At 43.6% G+C, this 19,351-nt stretch overlaps 2 protein-coding genes across 3 annotated transcripts; both read left to right on the top strand.

Moving 5' to 3' along the window:
* Positions 1-6: 6 nt before the first annotated feature.
* On the top strand, positions 7-10,664 carry CUNH1orf43 (chromosome unknown C1orf43 homolog). Of its 2 annotated transcripts, none has more exons than XM_031374569.1 (7): positions 7-100; positions 745-846; positions 3,712-3,829; positions 4,031-4,084; positions 6,362-6,528; positions 6,619-6,677; positions 9,805-10,664. In XM_031374569.1, the coding sequence occupies exons 2-7, from the start codon at positions 784-786 to the stop codon at positions 9,998-10,000; spliced, it is 657 nt and encodes a 218-aa protein (XP_031230429.1). In that variant the 5' UTR covers positions 7-100; positions 745-783; the 3' UTR covers positions 10,001-10,664. The 2 variants fall into 2 exon arrangements, with proteins under 2 accessions (XP_031230429.1, XP_031230428.1); XM_031374568.1 differs by lacking the exon at positions 7-100 and adding an exon at positions 107-387.
* A 132-nt stretch (positions 10,665-10,796) lies between these two features.
* Positions 10,797-14,488, top strand: CUNH1orf189 (chromosome unknown C1orf189 homolog). The gene is made up of 4 exons (XM_031374570.1): positions 10,797-11,096; positions 11,400-11,440; positions 12,778-12,907; positions 13,961-14,488. The coding sequence occupies exons 1-4, from the start codon at positions 11,064-11,066 to the stop codon at positions 14,060-14,062; spliced, it is 306 nt and encodes a 101-aa protein (XP_031230430.1). The 5' UTR covers positions 10,797-11,063; the 3' UTR covers positions 14,063-14,488.
* Positions 14,489-19,351: the final 4,863 nt, after the last annotated feature.

Genomic DNA, 19,351 nt, shown 5'->3' on the forward strand with positions numbered 1-19,351 from the left:
CGCCCCCGCCCCGCCCCGTACGGCTCCGCCTCCATCACGTGACTCCAGTACGGCCTCTGCTTCCTCTCTCCGGCGTAGTTCCGCGTCTCTGCACTCCCAGGTTCCTTTGCAGACATAGGTCACGTGGCGAGGGTGGGTGCGACGGGAGGGGCCTGCGCTTAACTAGGGCCCCCATCCACCATGTTTTCTGACGGACCCGAGTCTGGTTTTTTTTTACCGAAAAACCATACGGAAATGGCCGGAGAGCTCCAGGGAACCTAGGTGCCCTAACGCGCGAGCGCGGCGGGACTATCCTAGCAGGTGTTCCCGGAGACAGAGGCGATGGCGTCTAGTAGTAACTGGCTTTCTGGAGTGAATGTCGTGCTTGTGATGGCGTACGGGAGTCTGGTGAGGAGATCCCCATTCTATTGCTCTTGTGGCATTTGTCTGAGTCCGGACCCTCCTCCTGAGCTGTTCCCTGTCTTCGTTCTTCAGCTACTTGATTTGTATCTGGACTTTCGAATTGTATCCGTAGACTGCCTGAGATCTTTAAGTCAAAGCTGCCTGCCCCTCAGTAAGAACCCTCCCTCTTAAATTCTAGGGCCCAGATTAACATGCCTCCCGGCTACTAGCCCCAGACCCACCTTAGCGACCTGGCTTCGCCCCAAAGCATCCAGCTCTGAGAGCCTAAACCCAGGGACTTTGAAAGAGGACATTTTAAAAAATTATAGTTATTACTAAAATGGTTCTAATCTTTTTGGACAGGTATTCGTACTGCTGTTTATTTTTGTGAAGAGACAAATCATGCGCTTTGCAATGAAATCTAGAAGGGGACCTCATGTTCCTGTGGGACACAATGCCCCCAAGGTAGGTCATTAGAGTGCTAGGTAAGCCTGGTTCCTTGGCACAAGGAGACTTTTCTCTAACTTTAAAAGATGACTTTTACTCATATACTTACTTTCATTTTCCCCTCCACAAACTATGAGATAATTGCCTGCGGACTTGGCTCACTTGCTCACTGCTGCTCCACAACCAATTCAGGTTGTAAAATGTCTCTCATCTTCAATTAAATTACCAAATGTTTCATGTTGATTTAGTTTAAGCATGATGTTGGGAATAGTTATGGTTCCTTCCAGCGTTGTGAGAATGGTTGCCTTTGCAGAAGATGCCCATTGTGGCCGGGTGGTGGTGGCACACACCTTTAATCCCAGCACTTGGGAGGCAGAGGCTGGAGGATTTCTGAGTTCGAGGCCAGCCTGGTCTTCAGAGTGAGTTCCAGGACAGCCGGGGCTATACAGAGAAACCCTGTCTCAGAAAAAAAAAAATGCCCATTGTGCTTGCTTAGAATGCAGAAGACTGGATTTAATCCCTGACACTACAAAAAGTGAGGGGCAGGGCAATAATCACCTAGTTCCACCTTTCAAGTCAAGCCTAAAGCCAAAGAAAGAAATTACCTAACAACTTTTTAATTTTGTTATTGTTCTTTGTTTTGTATTTTGAGACATACTGAATTCCCTATTGTAACCCAATATGACTCTCTCACCATGCACCCTCAAAGCCGCCCTCCTGCCTGAACAGTACAAATGCTGAGATTACCAAGATAATGTACTAAGCAAACAGCATCGAAAAATTGAATAATCATGCTGGGCGTGGTAGAACACACCTTTAATCCCAGCACTCAGGCAGAGACAGGTGGGTCTGAGGCCAACCAGGTCCACAAAGCTAATTCAGGACAGCCAGGGCTATGTACAGAAACATTGACGTGAAAAACCAAAAAAATAAAACTAAAAGTAAATAATCTAGTAGTGGCTTAACTTTCTTAAGTGCTTTCTTTTTCTTGGCTTTAAGAAAAATGACTCAGTGGTTAAAAGCACTGACAACTGCTCTTCCAAAAGGTTCTGCGTTCAATTCCCAGCAACCGCATGGTGGCTCACAACCATCCATAATGAGATCTGATGCCCTCTTCTGGTGTGTCTGAAGACAGCTACAGTGTTCTTACATATAATAAATAAATAAATAAATAAATAAATAAATAAATCTTTTTTAAAAATGTCTTCTAATGAGAAACCTGTTGGAATATATAACTATCTGACATTAAAACTCAGGTTTCAGGGAGGAGGGAAAAAAAAATTCAGGTTTCAAGGCTGGGCAGTTGGGTATATTATGCCTTTAATCCCAGGATGAGGGAGGACCTGTAATTTCGAGGCCAACCTAATCTACAGAGTGATCTCTAGGACAATCAGGGCTCCACAAAGAAAACCTATCTGAAAAAAAGCAAAGACACTTAGGTTTCAAATAGCCATCTCAAACCTAATATACACAAGTCAGAAATCTTTTATGTGTATGCATACATGCATGTGTGCTTGTATGGAAGCCATGCTGTGGCATATTCTGTTTTTTTTTTCAGTTGCTCCCCACCTTAATTTCAGAGGCAGGGTCTACACTAAGCTTGCATTTTGCCAGTTTGATTATACTGCCTATCCTCCTGTCCCCGTCCCCTTTGAAGTCTTTTTGTTGGTGGTTGGTGGTTTCCCAACTGGATCTCCTCTATCTTTGGCAAGAGCTGTATGTGTAGGTAAAACCTGACAAAACTGGCCTCCTGCTTTCAGTTCTGAAGTGCCAAAGTTATAAGCATGCACTGCCGCTCCTGGTTTATGTGGTGCTAGAAATTGAACCCAGGAACTTGGTGCATTGTAGACAATTGCTTTCCCAACTGAGATAACTTCCCTGCTTTAAATCAGAATCCCTACATCCCATTGCCATCCCTATCATGCTTTTACCTCTAATAAGATAAGACACCAAGTGACTTTACCAACTTCCTTTTCTTTTTTGCAGGGGGGGGGGGGGGGGGGGGGTCCCTGGAACTCACTCTGTAGACCAGGTTGGCCTCTGCCTCTGCCTCCCAAGTGCTGGGATTAAAGGCGTGCACCACCACAGCCCTGCACAACTTCCTTTTCTATGACTCTACCCATTACCAGCATCAGGCTCTATTGACTGAATTTCATAATTTTGCGTGTACTCTCACGAAAAATGGTCTTCACTTGGCTCTCTTATTCTTCCTGTTTTGGCTTTTTGAGACTAGAGTCTCTTATAGGCCAGGCTGGCCTCTAGAACACAAAGTTGGCTGTGAATTCCTGATCTCCCACCCCTATGTCTTGACTGCTGGAATGACAGGCATGCATTGAAATACCCAGCTCCTTAATTTAGATGGTAGTTAAAAAGGTTTTTTTCCCTATAGAGAGGAATGTGTATTACATGTTTTTGCTTGGCTTGGTTTGTTATTGGTTTTGTTTGTTTTGTTTTTCCTTCTTTGGAAACAGGGTTTCTCTATGAGCCTGGCTGGCCTGGAACTCACTTTGTCCTCAGAAATCCACCTGCCTCTGCCACCTGAGTACTGGGATTAAAGTCAGGTACGGTCACACCCTACAAAATATTACCTTGAATTTCTCATGGCAGCATTGTGGAGTGTGTTAGTTAAAATGTTCATTCTTGCCGGGCGGTGGTGGTGCACGCCTTTAATCCCAGCACTTGGGAGGCAGAGGCAGGTGGATTTCTGAGGCCAGCATGGTCTACAGAGTGAGGTCCAGGACAGCCATGGCTACATAGAGAAACCCTGTCTTGAAAAACAAAAAATAAACAGTTTATATGAAACTAATTAGCTCTGTCCCCTTTACAACTTGTTGGGAAACAGAATACAAGATAGTGATGATGTATTCTTTTCTGAATGCACAGGACTTAAAAGAGGAGATTGATATTCGACTATCCAGGGTTCAAGATATCAAGTATGAACCCCAGCTCCTTGCAGATGATGATACCAGACTACTGCAGCTGGAAACCCAGGGGAATCAAAGTATGTGACAAGCTCCTGGAGGATGTTTCACTAAGGAGTCCCACAGCTTCAGAATTCCTCTATTAGAAGTTTCAACACCTATAACAAGACTCTATAGTCCTAAGTTATTGGATATATGCTAGATACAAGGAGGTAGTTTATTATTCTGTAATCTTAGAATATTTTGAGAGTAATCACTAAGACTAGTCTTTTTCTCAATAGGTTGCTACAACTATCTATACAGGATGAAAGCTCTAGATGCCATCCGTGCCTCTGGTAAGTTACCTGATAAGGAACACTCTAGAGTCTAAGCCTGTGGAACTGAAAGATGAGCCATTTTGAGAGTACTATATTAAAAGAAATCACTTTGGGTATCCAGGTGTGGTAACACATACCTTTAATCCCACAGCTCAGGAGTCAAGCAGGAAAATCTCAGTGAGTTAAAGGCCAGCCTTATCTACTAAGGCAGTTCCAGGACGACCAGGGCTAGCTACATGGAGAGATCCTCTCTCAGAAATGAATCACCTCAGTTTGCTCTTTCTGTCTTTCCTTCCTTTCTTTCACTTTGTGCCTATCTGTCTTTTCTTTTTTTGTTTTTGCTTTTGGTTTTTTGGTTATTTTGGGGCTTTTTTGGTTTTTTTTTGTTTTTGTTTTTGTTTTTTTTTTTTTGAAACAGGGTTACTTTGTGTAGCCCTGGCTATCCCTAGAATTGGATCAATAAACCAGAGGTCACAATCAGAGATCACCTGCCTCTGCCTTTAGAGTGCTGGGATTAAAGGCTTGCACTACCACCTCCTGGTGGTTAATTATTTCTTCTCCTAAGAGTCTGAATTATTTTGGTTTGAGTTTTGTTTTTGTTTTTGTTTTTTAATTTGAAGAGGAGTAGTCACATAGCTAAGGATGGCCTTGACCTTCAGAGCCTCCTGCTTCTACCTCCCAGGTACTAGATTGTGGGCATTGTGCTACCACACCCAGTATATTTGGTGCTCTCAAACCCAGAGCTGCTGGTGTGCTAAATAAGCATACAAACAACCAAACTATAAACTTTTTTTTTTCTAGTTTTTGTCTTAGAGAACTTGTTGGTTTGTTTTTATTTATTTAAAGATTTATTTATTTATTTTATGTGTATGAGTACACTGTAGCTGTACAGATGGCCATGAGCCATCTTGTGGCTGCTGGGGATTGAGCTCCAATGTAATTCACTGTAGCTGTCTTTGGATGCACCCGAAGAGGGCATTCGATCTCATTATGGGTGGTTGTGAGCCACCATGTGGGGGTCCAAACTCAGGACCTTTGGAAGATCAGTCAGTGCTCTTACCCACTGAGCCATCTCTCCAGCTCCTTGTTTTTGTTTTTTTTTTAAGACAGAGTCTTGATATTAGCCTTGACAACCTTCAACTCAAGAGATCTACCTGCCTTTGCCTGCTAGTACTGGGATTAAAGACATATACTACCACACTCTGGCCTTAATTACTATTTTTATACTATGTGTATTGTATGCTTGCGTGGGTTTATATGTACTATTTGTGTGCAGGAGGCCAAAAGTAGCAATCAGCTCCTGAATCTGGAAATCTGGGTAGTTGTTGGCATCTAAACCCAGGCTACTGCAAGTGCATTGCTGTGAGTGCTGTTAGCTGCTAAGCTCTCTAGCCTCCAGTGGGATCAGGATGCTTTCTGTTTGCTTGCTTGCTTTTTTTTTTTTTTTTTTCAGGGGTTTTGTGTTGTGGATGTTGTAGAAGTTTTTGCTCTTTTGTTTGGTTGGGTTTTTTGGTTTGTTGGTTTGTTTTTGAGACAGATTCTTGCTGTGTAGCTCAAACTGGGTCTTGAATTGAGCATCTTCCTGCCTTAGCCTCCCCAATGTTAGGATTATTGGTATGTGCCACTACACTATACTTAGCACTTGATTTTGTTTTTTAAAGTTCTTCTCCTGAAACCTTTAGTTTAATAAATTGAGTGATGATAGTTGTTTTCCCTCAAAAGAGATTGGAAAATGTAGCATCCACTTTTCCAGGAAGTGCGAGGGAGACAGCCAATAACACAGTTTAAGTTGACCTGATACCCTGGAGCTGCTGGCTTATATAGCCGAGCGAGACTGTCTGATTGGTGCACCATGCAGACACCTCATTAACCTACTCCCGCGGGAGGGGGGCGAGCAAACGTGTTACTGTCTGATTAGTTTAGTGCAAGCACCTTATTAGCATATCCCCATCGGGAGGGGGAGAGCCGAGGGAGAGATGTGTCACTGTTACCGCGCGCCTGCGCCAAGCAGCTGTCCGTGGTACGGAAGTGAAGTTTGGCGCCATTTTGGATAGACGCTGGCCGGCAGCCAACAAGAGATCATTGACAGAGCCACTGCCCAGATCACCACTTGGGCACTGACTTTAACTCTGTTAGAATTTCTTTTTTCCAACTCATTATTCATGTCATTAGACACAGTCTTTTTATTAGCAAATATTAACTTTATAAAACAGGGTTTCTTGATGATAATTACAACTGTTTCTAAGTTTAGAAAAGACAGGGAGCAGAGGTGTCATTGTTCTGTTGTCTTCTCAGAGATCCCGTTTCATGCTGAAGGCCGGCACCCCTGTTCTTTAATGGGTAAGAATTTCCGCTCCTACTTGCTAGAGCTGCGAAACACTACCACTCCTTTCAAGGGTGTTCGAAAGGCCCTCATTGATACCCTCCTGGATGGATATGAGACAGCCCGCTATGGGACAGGGGTAAGTTGGACTATTGGTTTTCCCTTCAAGGAACTAAAGGAATGAAATGCTTAAGACAAAGAGATTGATTTTTCCTTTCTGTTTCCTAAGGTCTTTGGCCAGAGTGAGTACTTGCGATATCAGGAGGCCTTGAGTGAGCTGGCCACTGTGTGAGTATGGTGGGGATCTCAAAGAAAGCTAGTTAGACATATGTGTACAGTAAGGAGAAAAATCACAAAGTCTAGGCCAGGCCAGGCTATATCTAAATAAATAAGTAAACAAAAGTATAAAAGAATACAGAAGTGCTAAACTGTTCTCATAAAACTTGCCAGGATTAAATACAAGTGGTTATTTTGCTCTATAAGCTATCAAGAAAAACTTCTACTTTGTGTGCATATCGTGGGTTTTATTCTTGTTTTGGATTTTATTTTTTTGTCTAGCCTTGTCAAAATTGTCTGAGTATGGTGGTGCAGGCCTTTATTCTCAACACTCGGTAGAGAGAGGTAAGCTAATCTCTAAATTAGATGGCAACCTAGTCTACATAGAGAGAGCCTAGACAACCAGGGCTACAGAGAGGAACAGTCTCAAAAACAAAACAAAAAGGCCTGAAATGAAGGCTTGGGCTAAGAGCACTAGCTGCTCCTACAGACAGCTGGGATCCAATCCTTACTGTCTATAACTCCATTTACAGTGGGATCTCATACCTTTTCTGGCTTCCACAATGACCAGGCGGGTATGTAGTGCATAGACATATATGCAATCAAGATACCCATACACTGTAAATCATTTTTAAAAAAGTAAAATGTCAAAAAATGTATAACAGGCTGGAGAAATGGCTCAGTGGTTAAGAGCACCAACTACTCTTCCAGAGATCCTGAGTTCAATTCCCAGCAACTACATGGTGGCTCACAACCATCTGCTGTAGGATCTGATGCCCTCTTCTGGTGAGTCTGAAGAGAGTGACAGTGTGCTCATATGAATAAAACAAATATATCTAAGAAAAAGAAAACGGTATAGCTAGCAAAGGAATGAGCTTTTTTTCCAGCACTTAAGAACTCCTCTGTTCTAGGGTACTTCTCTTTGTGCTTTGGTCCAATAAAAGTAAGATTTTTTTTTTTTTTTTTTTTACAATGTGAAGCAATGTAAACCTATCTTTAAAGAAAGAAATCAGTAGAAAGTCAGCTTTTAAGCATTTGTTTATAAAAGAATCTGACTGGTAAATGTTTTAAAGTAGTTTCATTATGCCACTTAGGCAAATTGTGAGTGAACATGCATATTGAAAAAGGAAAGCCATGCCGGGCAGTGGTGGCGTACGCCTTTAATCCCAGCACTTGGGAGGCAGAGGCAGGTGGATTTCTGAGTTCCAGGACAGCCAGGGCTACACAAAAAAACCCTTTCTCGAGAAAAAAAGAATCTAGAGTTGAGTTTCCAGGTCTGAGGATATAATTCAGTTGGTAGAGTGCTTGCCAAACACACATAAGCCACAGCACTTGATACCAACTTCTGATGTCTTTAGGTTCCTGCACGTGTGTAATACGTATAAGCTTGCAGGCACATACACACACAAATAAGAAATCATGAAAGAAGTTAGGCAGGAAACCTGTTAAAGATTCACTTGAAATATAGATGCTGATTTCACTTCGATCTAAGCAGTCAGACTCAGAGAGGGGATATAGAACAGTGGTTGCTAGAACCTGGGGAGATAAGGAAGCTTTATTTAATCAACATAAAGTTTTGTAAAATGGAAAGCATTCTGGAGGTTAACTGTACAAAATTATGATTGCACTTAACTGTCAAAGCATATACTTGAAAAATAGTTAAGATACATTCCCAGCACTCAGGAGGCAGGGTCAGGCGGATCTCTGAGTTCCAAGGTCTACAGATTGAGTTCTAGGATAGCCAGGGCTGTACAGAGAAACCTTATCTGGGAAATAAGGTTTATTGCTGTGTATTTCATTAGATATTTTGTTACTTTGTTTTAATTTGGGCTTTTTGAGATATGATCTTGTTCCCTAAAATTCAAGACAATGATAACCCTCTTGCCTTTGCCATCTTGAGTTTTAGGATTATTGGTATATACTACCATACCTGGCTATCTTTTTTTTTTTAATTCTGGTTTCTAGAAAGGTTTGATGGATAACAATGGAAGGGTATAGGCTTTGAAATGTGATAAATCTGTCTAGCTTTATGATATCATAAAAGTTAGTTATTGGACTCTTGGTCCTTAACCTGCAAAGTCGATGTTACAGTACTGGAGCTGCTAGGGTGTTAGTAAATGAACTGTGGCAAGTCACCAAGTGCTGTGTATCTTATAATGTGGTACGTGCCCAATAGTTTGATTTTAATATTTCCTTCCCTGTGCACTGGGAAATTACTGACATACAGGTGTTAAGGTACTCAGCAAAGCTACAAGCTTTCTGTAAGCAGAGCATAATAAAAGCTGGTGCCAGATGGAGTGGCCCACTTTCCTGCAAGGCCAGCCTCACCTGCATAGTAAGACCCTCTCTGTCCATTCTCCCTCTCCATGTCCCAAGAAAGAAAGGATTGCGCTGGAAAGGAGTGCTTAAAAATTAAAATTAAAATTTAAAATTTAGGTTCTCTGATAATATAAATTATTATATTGTTTTACTAATGAGTTGTTTGGACTTTGTGGGTCTTTTTTAATGAGGGGGCAGGGTTGTCATTTTGTGGTACATGGAGTTGAGGCAGACTTGCTATGTAGACCAGACTGGCCTTGAATTTGTGACATCCTCTGCCTCCTGAAATTATAGGTGTGTGCCACCATACCTTCCTTAGTAACTGGTAAAATAGATCAGATGATTTTTGCTGCATTTATGGAGTGAAGTAATTTCTGAATTGTTGTATTCTGGGAATTTTTTGTTTGCTTGTTTGCTTGGTTTTTGTTTTTGTTTTTGTTTTTTTTTTGGTTTTTCAAGACAGGGTTTCTCTGTTTCTCTGAATAGCCCTGTCCTGGAACTCACTCTGTAGACCAGGCTGGCCCCGAACTCAGAAATCTGCCTGCCTTTGGCTCCCAAGTGCTGGGATTAAAGGTGTGCACCACCACTGCCCTGTTTGTTTGCTTGTTTTTAAGATTCATTTTTTTTATTAGTTTTAGTTGTATGTAAGTATGTGCAAAGGTTCTGGCCTGGAGCTAGAATTACAAACACTTGACATGGTTGCCAGGACTTGAACTCTGGTCCTCTAGAGGAACAGTATATGCTCTTAACTACTGAGTCATCTCTCCAGCCCCCTTTCTGCTAGTTCTCATTCTGTCCATGCCTGCTGTGTATTCTTCAGGGTCAAAGCACGAATTGGGAGTTCTCAGAGACAACACCAGTCAGCAGCCAAAGACCTAACTCAGTCACCTGAAATGTCGCCAACCACAATCCAGGTCACATACCTGCCCTCCAGTCAGAAGAGCAAACGCCCTAAGCACTTCCTCGAACTGAAGAGCTTTAAAGACAACTATAACACCCTGGAGAGCACGCTGTGACGGAGCTGCACACATGCCAGCTTGTGGCGCTCGGAATATCTGGTTCAGCAGACCCAAACTTTATTGGCCAAAGCATTCTTACAGAACAGTATCTAAAAGGCCATTCCCAACCTTTTCTGATACTGGCTAAGACCTCAGTCTCAGTATCTCCCAGTAGCACTTCTTCTGGATTTGAGTTCAAATGTCATTCTTAACATTTCTGTTGAAGCTTCCTTGAAAACCTTCGCTTGATTTTGGCTGTAATTCACCTGCCCTGTTCAGTGCTGTTTAGTCCCAAAGATGTAAGTTGAGGTGAGGTGTCTTTTGTCTACCCCATTGCACTCAACTGAACAGAAATATTTGTTTTAGAGCATCTCAGATTTGATTGGTGGAAAAGTCAGTCAGGACCTGATGGGGAAAGGAGATTGATAAAGTGGGTAGAATGTCCTCTGGAATTTTGGTGCTCCATTATAACCAGGTGCATTGTGACATGAGCATGACTTTCCTAAAGTGAAGGATCTATCCCCACCTTCATCCAATACTTATGACAAGTAGAAAGAAACATTCTGGCACTTGGCATAACCTATGCCAAGATGGTGAAACAATGTGAAGAGAAGTGGTATCCTCTAATATCAGTGTATTAGTCTCAGTTTACAAAGTACTTAATAAAACTACTATAAAACCATGAATCATTTCTTTAGAGTGGTCTTTAAAACAACGGGCATTTGGTGTGTGCTTACATTTCTCTTAAAGGACATAGGGCGTGGAGTGTTGCTGCCAGAAACTGATTGAACTGTATGTCTGCATCTAAACTACTGATAGTCTGAAATTCCAACAGAAGAAATCCTGAACTAGGGACTGTGTGGCTCATTATATCCTGGCCTTGTCACTAATAGAAAGCTGGAGAACAGGATTCCCTTCAGGTCACTAAGGCAACAGGCCCAAGTAACCAGTCAACTACCAGGACTGGGGTCATTGTTGGATGCCTAAAAGTTGCCATGACTACTGAAACCTTGGTGACCAAACTAAACAGAAAGGAGAGCCTTCCCAGTGTCCCCAGACTTAGCAAGCGTCTGTAGTAGATATGTCTGCAGAAAAAATGACAAAACTAGAAGAGGTATGGAGGATTGGAAGGGGGGTTGGAAGTGGGTGGAGTTTACCTTGATATGGTTTCCAGGTTATTTTACCCAAAGTCCACCACTATTCCTGAGAAAGACCCTTGGAAGCATAAGAGAGAGTTAGCAATATATGGGAAACTGCTTCTGGAACAAAGTGGCTGTTCACATAAGTCCCCTCTGGCTCCTGTAGTTTCTCTTCAGTCTGGCCCCTAGGAAACTCACTACTTCATTCCTCAAAAGGTGGGTACTGGTGGTACGATTCTAGTAATCAAGGAGATCAACACAACTCCCTTCTCTTGCAGAATTTCCAGAGAGCTGAGGCACTTAAGAAGACTGTCAACAGGTAATCTGCTTTCATCTGATCTCATCAGTTTGGCTTTTCTGCTCTCCTCTCCCTGAGCCACCACCGAAATCTGCCCTCCGTGAGGATGCCTCAAGAAGGGAAACAGAGCAGAGAGGAAGCGGCTTTGTTCTCAACAGCAAGAGGAGATGGGCCTTTTCTTTTTCTGCTACTGCTTCCCATCCCCTGTAGAAAAGCACAAGTGTTTGTTGTTTTGCCTTTCTTTTTTTGAATGTTCTTGTGTGTGTTGCCTGGTTTTGTACTAATTATACATCAGGTATTTCAACAGTTGGTGAACATGCGACAGTCCCAGGAAAACTGAACTGCAGATTTCACCTGCTAACTTTGTGATGTTTGTGGCACTGAATCCAGGGCTTTGTACATGGAAGCATTCTACCATCCACTGTACCTCCAAACCTAAGCTTTAAAAAAAAAAAAAAATGGCTGGCAGAAGCAGCACATTGGGGCCCATACCTATGATCTCAGTACTTGGATGAGCATGAGTCTGAAGCGAGCCTAAACTACCTTGTGACTGATAGACTGTCAGCCCCAAAGGGAGGCCCAGTTTGGTGGTATTTGCTCTTTAATTTCAACACTACAGGGCAGAGACAGGGCTCTCTTGAGTTTGTGCCCAGACTAGTCCACATGATTCCAGGGAACTATATAGTGAAAAGCCTTCTAAAGGAGGGCACAGATACCTCATTGATGGACTGCTAACTTGCACAGGACCTGGATTTACTTTCTAACAGAGGGGCATCAGTAGTTCTAGGTTAGCTACAGTGTTTGGTGGAGCCTAGTCTGGGCTACATAAAAAAATGTTTTTGTTTTTTTTTTAGTTGCTAGGCAGTGGTTATGCATGACTTTAAACCCAGCACTCTGGATGCAGAGGCAGGTGGTTCTAGGGCTACACAGTGAAACTCTGTCTCAAAAAATAAAGGGCAGGGGTGGTGGTGGAACAGTGAACTAAGACCAAAACTAGGTGACACAACCTAGTTTTCCTTTTTTTTTTTCAAGACAAGGTTTCTCTGTGTAGCCCTGGCTGTCCTGGAACTCACTCTGTAGACCAGGCTGGCCTCAAACTCAGAAATCCCAGAAATCCACCTGCCTCTGCCTCCCAAGTGCTGGGATTAAAGGCATGCGCCACCACTGCCCACCACCACTGCCTGGCTCCTTTTCTTTGTGCTGTAACAGCTGATCTGCCTCTAACTCTCCATGGTAAAGATTCAGTAACAGTGCACTTACGCACTAGATTCTAAATCTGTTCAAAGCAACCACATTGGTAAGGGCAGGTTTTTACTACTAACTCACCCGTTTAATTCCCACCCCTAAACCTGGGACAGGTGGCGGAATTTTCATGCTCACTGTATGTGGCAGATGACATTGAACCAACGGAGAGACCCGTATGCTGCCCTAAGGATGAAGGATACTATGGAACAGGAATTAGCACTGTCTAACAAACAGCTACTAGTGGTGAGTTCTAGGAGGGCAGCCTGGAGTCTTCCCCTTCCCTGCTGGGTCCCCACCAGGATATCAAACTCCTCTCTCTTGACTTAACCATGTATCATTTGCCTCTTGGATTCTTTTTCGTTATTTTATCAGAATGTTACTTTAACTTGATGTCAAAGCTCTTTTTCAGTGATTATTTTTACATTTTCATTGTTTGCAGATGATACTCTTGTAGCTTTGTTTTCTTGGGTTCTTAGGATTGTTTGAAACAGGGTCTTACTATGCAGCCATACCTGACCTGGAACTTGCTAAGTAGGTCAGGCTAGCCAGCCTCTCTGAACTCAGAGCTCCACCTGCCTCTGCCTCCCGCACACTGGGATTAAAATGTATCACTACATCTAGCCAAGGGTAGTTATATATTTACATATATATATACATTTATATATATGTAAATATATGTATAAATATGTATATATATATATACATATTTATCCCTGGCTGTCCTGGAACTCACTCTGTAGACCAGGCTGGCCTCGAACTCAAAAATCCACCTGCCTCTGCCTCCGAAGTGCTGGGATTAAAAGCTTGCCCCACCACTGCCCGGCTTATATTTATTTTTTAAGACAAGGTCTAGCTCTGCATCACAGGGTGCCTGGAACTTACAGACATCAAGCCTCCCATATACTGGGATTATAGGTGTGTTCGTCCCCACACACACACACTCCACCCCCAGCTGCAAGTGACAAGTGGGGATTTTCAATTCCCAGTGCATCATAGTCTTTGCTGTTTTCATCCAGTGAGATCCCAAGCTGCTGCTTCTCCTCCTGGGTGACAGTTGTGATGTCACTCTTACTTTCTTGAGGACCTAGCAGATTTTCTAGTTCATGTATATTCTCAGCAAAGTATTTGTTGAACGATGAGTCTTCACCCTAGGGAAGGGAGATTAGGCAGGCTTCCCCTCCACTGATTCCCAGATAAGTCCAGGTCCAGCAGAGCACAGGGTTGGGAAAGGCACCCAGAGGCTGAGAAGAGGTGTTGAAGAGCCAGCACCAAACACTTTACTGCCTTCCCCGCCAGGTCCGTCAAGCTGCCTTACACGAGCTGTTTGAAAAGGAATATCAGCAGTACCAGCAGGAACTCAATCAGATGGGCAAAGCTTTTTACCAGGAGAGATTCTGACACTGTCCTTCCATCTCGTCATGCCTGCCAACCCAGCCTTCATTCTTTACCCTGAGCTTCCCAAAACACACCTGGACCTGGAACTTAAATCTCTTTTTCACTCTTTTGTCAACTTAAATGTTGCCTCTGGACACAAGAGTGACGCCTTGTGGTCAGTGTGGGATATGCACTGTTGTACGAGGAGAGAAATTATGTACAGTGTCTGGTTTTAAAAATCTGGTTTGGTTTAACAAATAAAGGTTTGGTAAACCTATAGCTCTTAAAGGTTCAAATTTAGGCCACCAGATTTATTCTCAGCCTTGAGTCTTGATTTGTTGGCTGTCATAATTTTACTTCCTAGATTGTGGGCACTGCCTCAGACTTCAGTTTCACTGATCTTTCCTGAATTCATTGACAAATAGCATTAAACATGGCTATTAATCTGTAGGCATTGTGGTGCTTGAGTGTCAGGAGACCCCAGTTTTATGTTTAGAAGTCATCTCGTTGTGAAACCATGGATTAGGCTGAATTCCCATTCCTACTTTACAAAACTGAGGACTCCAAACTCTAATCCCTTCAGGCATTCGGCTTGCAGTGGAGCGGGTGTAAGTATGAGAAGCTGGAAAAAGCATGTCCATTCTCGGGGTGTTTGACGCAGAAAATCCTGGAAAGTATTAACACATGCACCTGTAGGTCACAAAGATGCAGGTGACTTTCAGAGACCCCCATTTCACAGCCCATAGCTGCCATAATAACATGTCCTCTGAAGTAAAGGCTAGTATTTTAAGCTTAGCTTCCATCAATAGTGCCGCTGCTCACGCATGTATGCCAAGGGATCTTTTCCTACCCTCAGTTTTGTGTGGCTGTCTCCACTGCAAAGTTCACACTCTTGTCTTTTCTCCATCCAGTCTGTCTCTAGCCTGCATCCCTTATTAAAGCCTGTATTTTTCGGGCTGGCAAGATGGCTCGGCGGGTAAGAGCACTGACTGCTCTTCCGAAAGTCCTGAGTTCAGATCCCAGCAACCACATGGTGGCTCACAACCATCTGTAATGGGATCTGATGCCCTCTTCTGGTGTGTCTGAAGACAGCTACAGTGTATTAAGCTGGAGCAAGCAGGGCCAGAGCAAGTGGGGCTGTCCTGAATTCAATTCCCAGCAGCCACATGATGGCTCATGGCCATCTGTACAGCTACAGTGTACTCATACTCATAAAATAAATAAACCTTTAAAAAAAAAAGCCTGTATTTTTCATTCAGCTGTCAGGAGCTACTACTTCTTGCCCCTCCGTATCCCACCTATGCTATGAAGAGCATGGAGAGGCAAGCAGGATACAAGGAAAGCCCAGGCTTTAAGGTCAGGTATTAGGTTCACAGTACCAGAACTGCATTCCTCTTCTGGAAAGGACAGACCTTCCTAGGATTTCCCTTGGGATTAAATAAGTAGGTAGAGAGCACAAGCCCAGTGATTGGCCTAAAATACCCTCATTCTAGTTCCCTGTAACCCAGGCCCCATTTCTGTGGTCCTGTGGCTAACACACATCCAGTTAAATATCTGTCTTCTTTTTATCACATACTCTTCCCTCTCTACCCTCATTGCCACTGCTTCCTAATCCCTTGTCAGTAACTAGTCCTGGATACTTTCATCAAGTGAGTTGGAGCTCCCAGGCTGGTGGGAAAGCAGGCTCTGAACAGGAATTACAGGTGTAGTATGGGTTTTGTAAATGAAGCCGCAAGATGCCACCTGGATTTTTGACTGACGACTGAATTTCCATTCTGTCTGTCCCTGGCCTGTGTTAGTCTGGTCTATACGCTCTTTAAGCTTTCTTCTGCTCTGTCTCCTGGGCCACCTGCTAATTAACAGAGTATGGCCTAAGTTAATAGAATGGACAGATCTGGTTTTCAGTGTTGGCCTTGTCACTTAGTTTGGCCTAATGCAAGTTTTAATATTCTAAGGAGGTGGGTACTAGAGAAATGGCTCAGTGATTAGGAGTACTAGCTACCAGATTCAATTCCTAACATCCATACGGCTACTCAACAATTGTCTAGTTCCAGTTCCAGAGGATCCAATACCTTTTTCTGGCCTTGGCAGGTACCAGACAAGTTCACGGTACATAGACATGCAGATAAAACACCCATGCATATAAAATATTTTTAAATAATTTTCAGTCTGAGTTTTGGTTGCTTATTTATGAAGTCAAAACAATCCCAACCTTAACAGGTTACTGTGGGAATTAAATAAAGATACCTGCCTGGATCTCTGACCTTGGCCTATTGCCTCAGGGCTTATCAGTGCCAGGCCAGCTCCATTTATTGGCAGACTGGCTCCCTATAGCATTTATCTTCCCTGACCCTCCCTGCCAATTCTATGTGCACTCATCACATCACTCAATTGTACCCCACCAGCCCATGCTGCTGCTGGGGCTGATGTCACACCCTGGTCTTGTGACTCGGGACCTAGACCTATCCAAAATAGCTGTCTAAAAAACCACGTGCAGAGCTCTGTGAGATGGTGCAGTGGATAAAGGCACTTCCTACTAGGCCTAATGACCTGTGTTTAATCAAAGAACCCACATAAGAGGAGGGGTATTCCTGGAGGTTGTCCTATGACCTTCACATGGGCACCATGACACAACCACACAAAAGTATAAAAGTGTAATAAAAATAAAAGGTAGCCAGGTGGTGGTGGCGCACGCCTTTAATCCCAGCACTTGGGAGGCAGAAGCAAGAGGATTTCTAAGTTTGAGGCCAGTCTGGTCTACAGAGTGAGTTCCAGGACAGCCAAGGCTACACAGAGAAACCCTGTCTCGAAAAAACCAAAAAAATAAAGAGGAAAGCTAAAGTGCTTTCATCAGTGTGATGTTTCTTCCTAACTGTGCCACCCAGTCTTCCTAGAGAGCTGCACCTCCCACACCAATATGCCCAACAGTTCTCTGTTCCCATAGTACCCAAAAATTATTGTCTTAAATTCTGTTTGGGTTCGTTTTTGAGTAAAGTTTTCTCTATGTAGTCATGGTTATCCCAGAACTCATTATGTAGACCAGGTTGGCCATGAACTACAGAGATCCTCCTGCCTCTGTCTTCCAAGTACTGCAATTAAAGGTGTGTGCTACCTCATCTAGAGAGTCTTCCATTCTTGCTGGTCTCCTTCCAGCCTCTCTTCCTCCTTTCTGTTTCCCATTGTAGCCAAGGCCCTCAGGGCCTGGGGTGGGGGGAGGTAGAACTTGAGAAATGAGGGGTAAGGGTAAGTGGAGAGCAAGGATATAAATGTATAAATGTTCAATACACACACAGAGAGAGACTTTGGGAACTACAAAAGAGAAAAGATAAATATCACAAGCATGTAACTTGGAACTTAGGCCCATTTAATAGTCTTTTCCTGGAGGGCAAGTGCCACACCCAGTTAATTGGAATTGATTGGATGTTGGGACACCCTATTGATTTAGATCAAAGTCACTGTGAAGTTGGTGTGTGGGAGGGAGATGTCAGGATTAATGAGAGCAAGGACACAAGGAACATGCCTGGGGACTAATAAAAAATGTTCTCCCACCCTTTCTTCCTATCGCTCCCAGGCCCTATGCAGCTATAATTTGGGCTTCTTTTTGCCACAGTGAAACATCTGCCAAATGACACTCAACAGACCCAATTCTCTCCAAGAGGGGGAAAAAAAAAGAACCAGGTTGAATCCTGTGAAGGAAGAGCCTTGGTGAAGCCAGCCGGGGAGCTCTGGTGATAAAAAGCTGTAGAAAGGAATGGGACTCCTGAGGGTTGCAGGCTGCCTCCTGACAGAAGCAGTTCCCTCTTGCTCTTGATCTAAAAGCTTTAGTTTCAATTCCAGCCAGGAAGGAGAAGGTGGGAGTCTGCTAGTCTGAAGTCCAGACTGAAGCCTGTGAGTGCAATAGCTTTTCTGTTCCAGACACCCAGTGGTACCATGAATGAAGTAGGATGCCTTAAGGACATGAGGAAACAAGGCACCAGTTGGCGCAAGCAGCAGCCCCGAATTTCAGACGTTTCCCATGACTTCTGTTGACTTGAAGTTATGAAGTTGGAGTCCATTGAGAAGATTGAGCAGTCTCATGGGAGAAAAGAAACCTGGGAACCTTAGAAGTCTGGTTAGAAAGGAGAAAGTAGAGGAGATGCAAACCCCTAACCTTACGCCCGGAAAGCCCTGGGCAGCTGAGGTGGCATCGAAAGGCAGGTGGCAAAGCTGTTGAGGAGCTGCTGACATGGTTTGAGCCTCTGGAAGCGGGTGCTGTCACACAACAGGGAGAAGAAACTTCATGTGGGAGCTTTAGGAGACGGTAGGTGGCCGGATGTGAAGCCCTGCCCAGTGTTCTTGCCTTTTGAAAACATGATCCAGCACACACTGAACACAGTAGAAGAGGGGTTGTGGTGGGGACAGCATGAAGGGCAGATAACCAAGACCGTATTTGGGGAGTGAAAGACCAAGGGTCAGTGCCCTTGAAGAAGATGGGTTTCCTCCTGTACATGGTTAGGCTCTGGTTTGTCTCCCCTGAATTTACTTCACAGTGAGGGGAAGGGCAGATCACTACCAAAGTTTGCCTGCCTGCTTCTGTGTGATATGTTTGATATTGGGTTGTTAAATTACAAACCAACTAAATGTCAAGCATATTCTCACAGCAGTGAGGAGACTTGGCGCCGCCTCCTTTGCTCCTTCAGCTCCTGGGGCTCTGAGAGTCTTGTTTGTCTGTCTCTCTGTTTTGTTTTCGAGACAGGGTTTTTCTACATAGCCCCAGTGCTTCTGGAGCTCACTATGTAGACTAGGCTGGCTTCAAACTTACAGAAATCCTCTTGCCTCTGCCTCCTGAGCACTGGGATTAAAGGCACATGCCACCATACCTGTTGTTTTTTATTCTTTTTTTGTTTTTCTTAAAACGTTGAGATGGAGCCCAAGGCCTCACGAGTGCTAGGCAAATACTCTACCACTGAGCTTTATACCCAGGTTATCTTTTGTTTGCTTGTTTGTTTTATATATATATGAGTACACTGTTGCTGTCTTCAGACATATCAGAAGAGGGAATCAGACCCCATTACAGATGGTTGTGAGTCACCATATGGTTGCAGGAATTGAACTCAGGACTTCTGGAAGAAAGCAGTCAGTGCTCTTAACTGCTGAGCCATCTCTCTAGCCCTGTGATTTAAAAAACAAAACAACAAAAAAAAAAACCTAAATTTCTCTCCACAACTCTCATGAAAGAGAAGTATATGGAGCCCATGCTAACCTGGAAGGCTCATGTGGAAGTGGGAGAGAGCCGAAATTTGAGGATCAACTTTTTTTTTTTTTTTTTTTTTT

Source organism: Mastomys coucha, unplaced genomic scaffold (assembly GCF_008632895.1).
Source record: "Mastomys coucha isolate ucsf_1 unplaced genomic scaffold, UCSF_Mcou_1 pScaffold16, whole genome shotgun sequence".
Taxonomy (NCBI): Eukaryota; Metazoa; Chordata; class Mammalia; order Rodentia; family Muridae; genus Mastomys; species Mastomys coucha.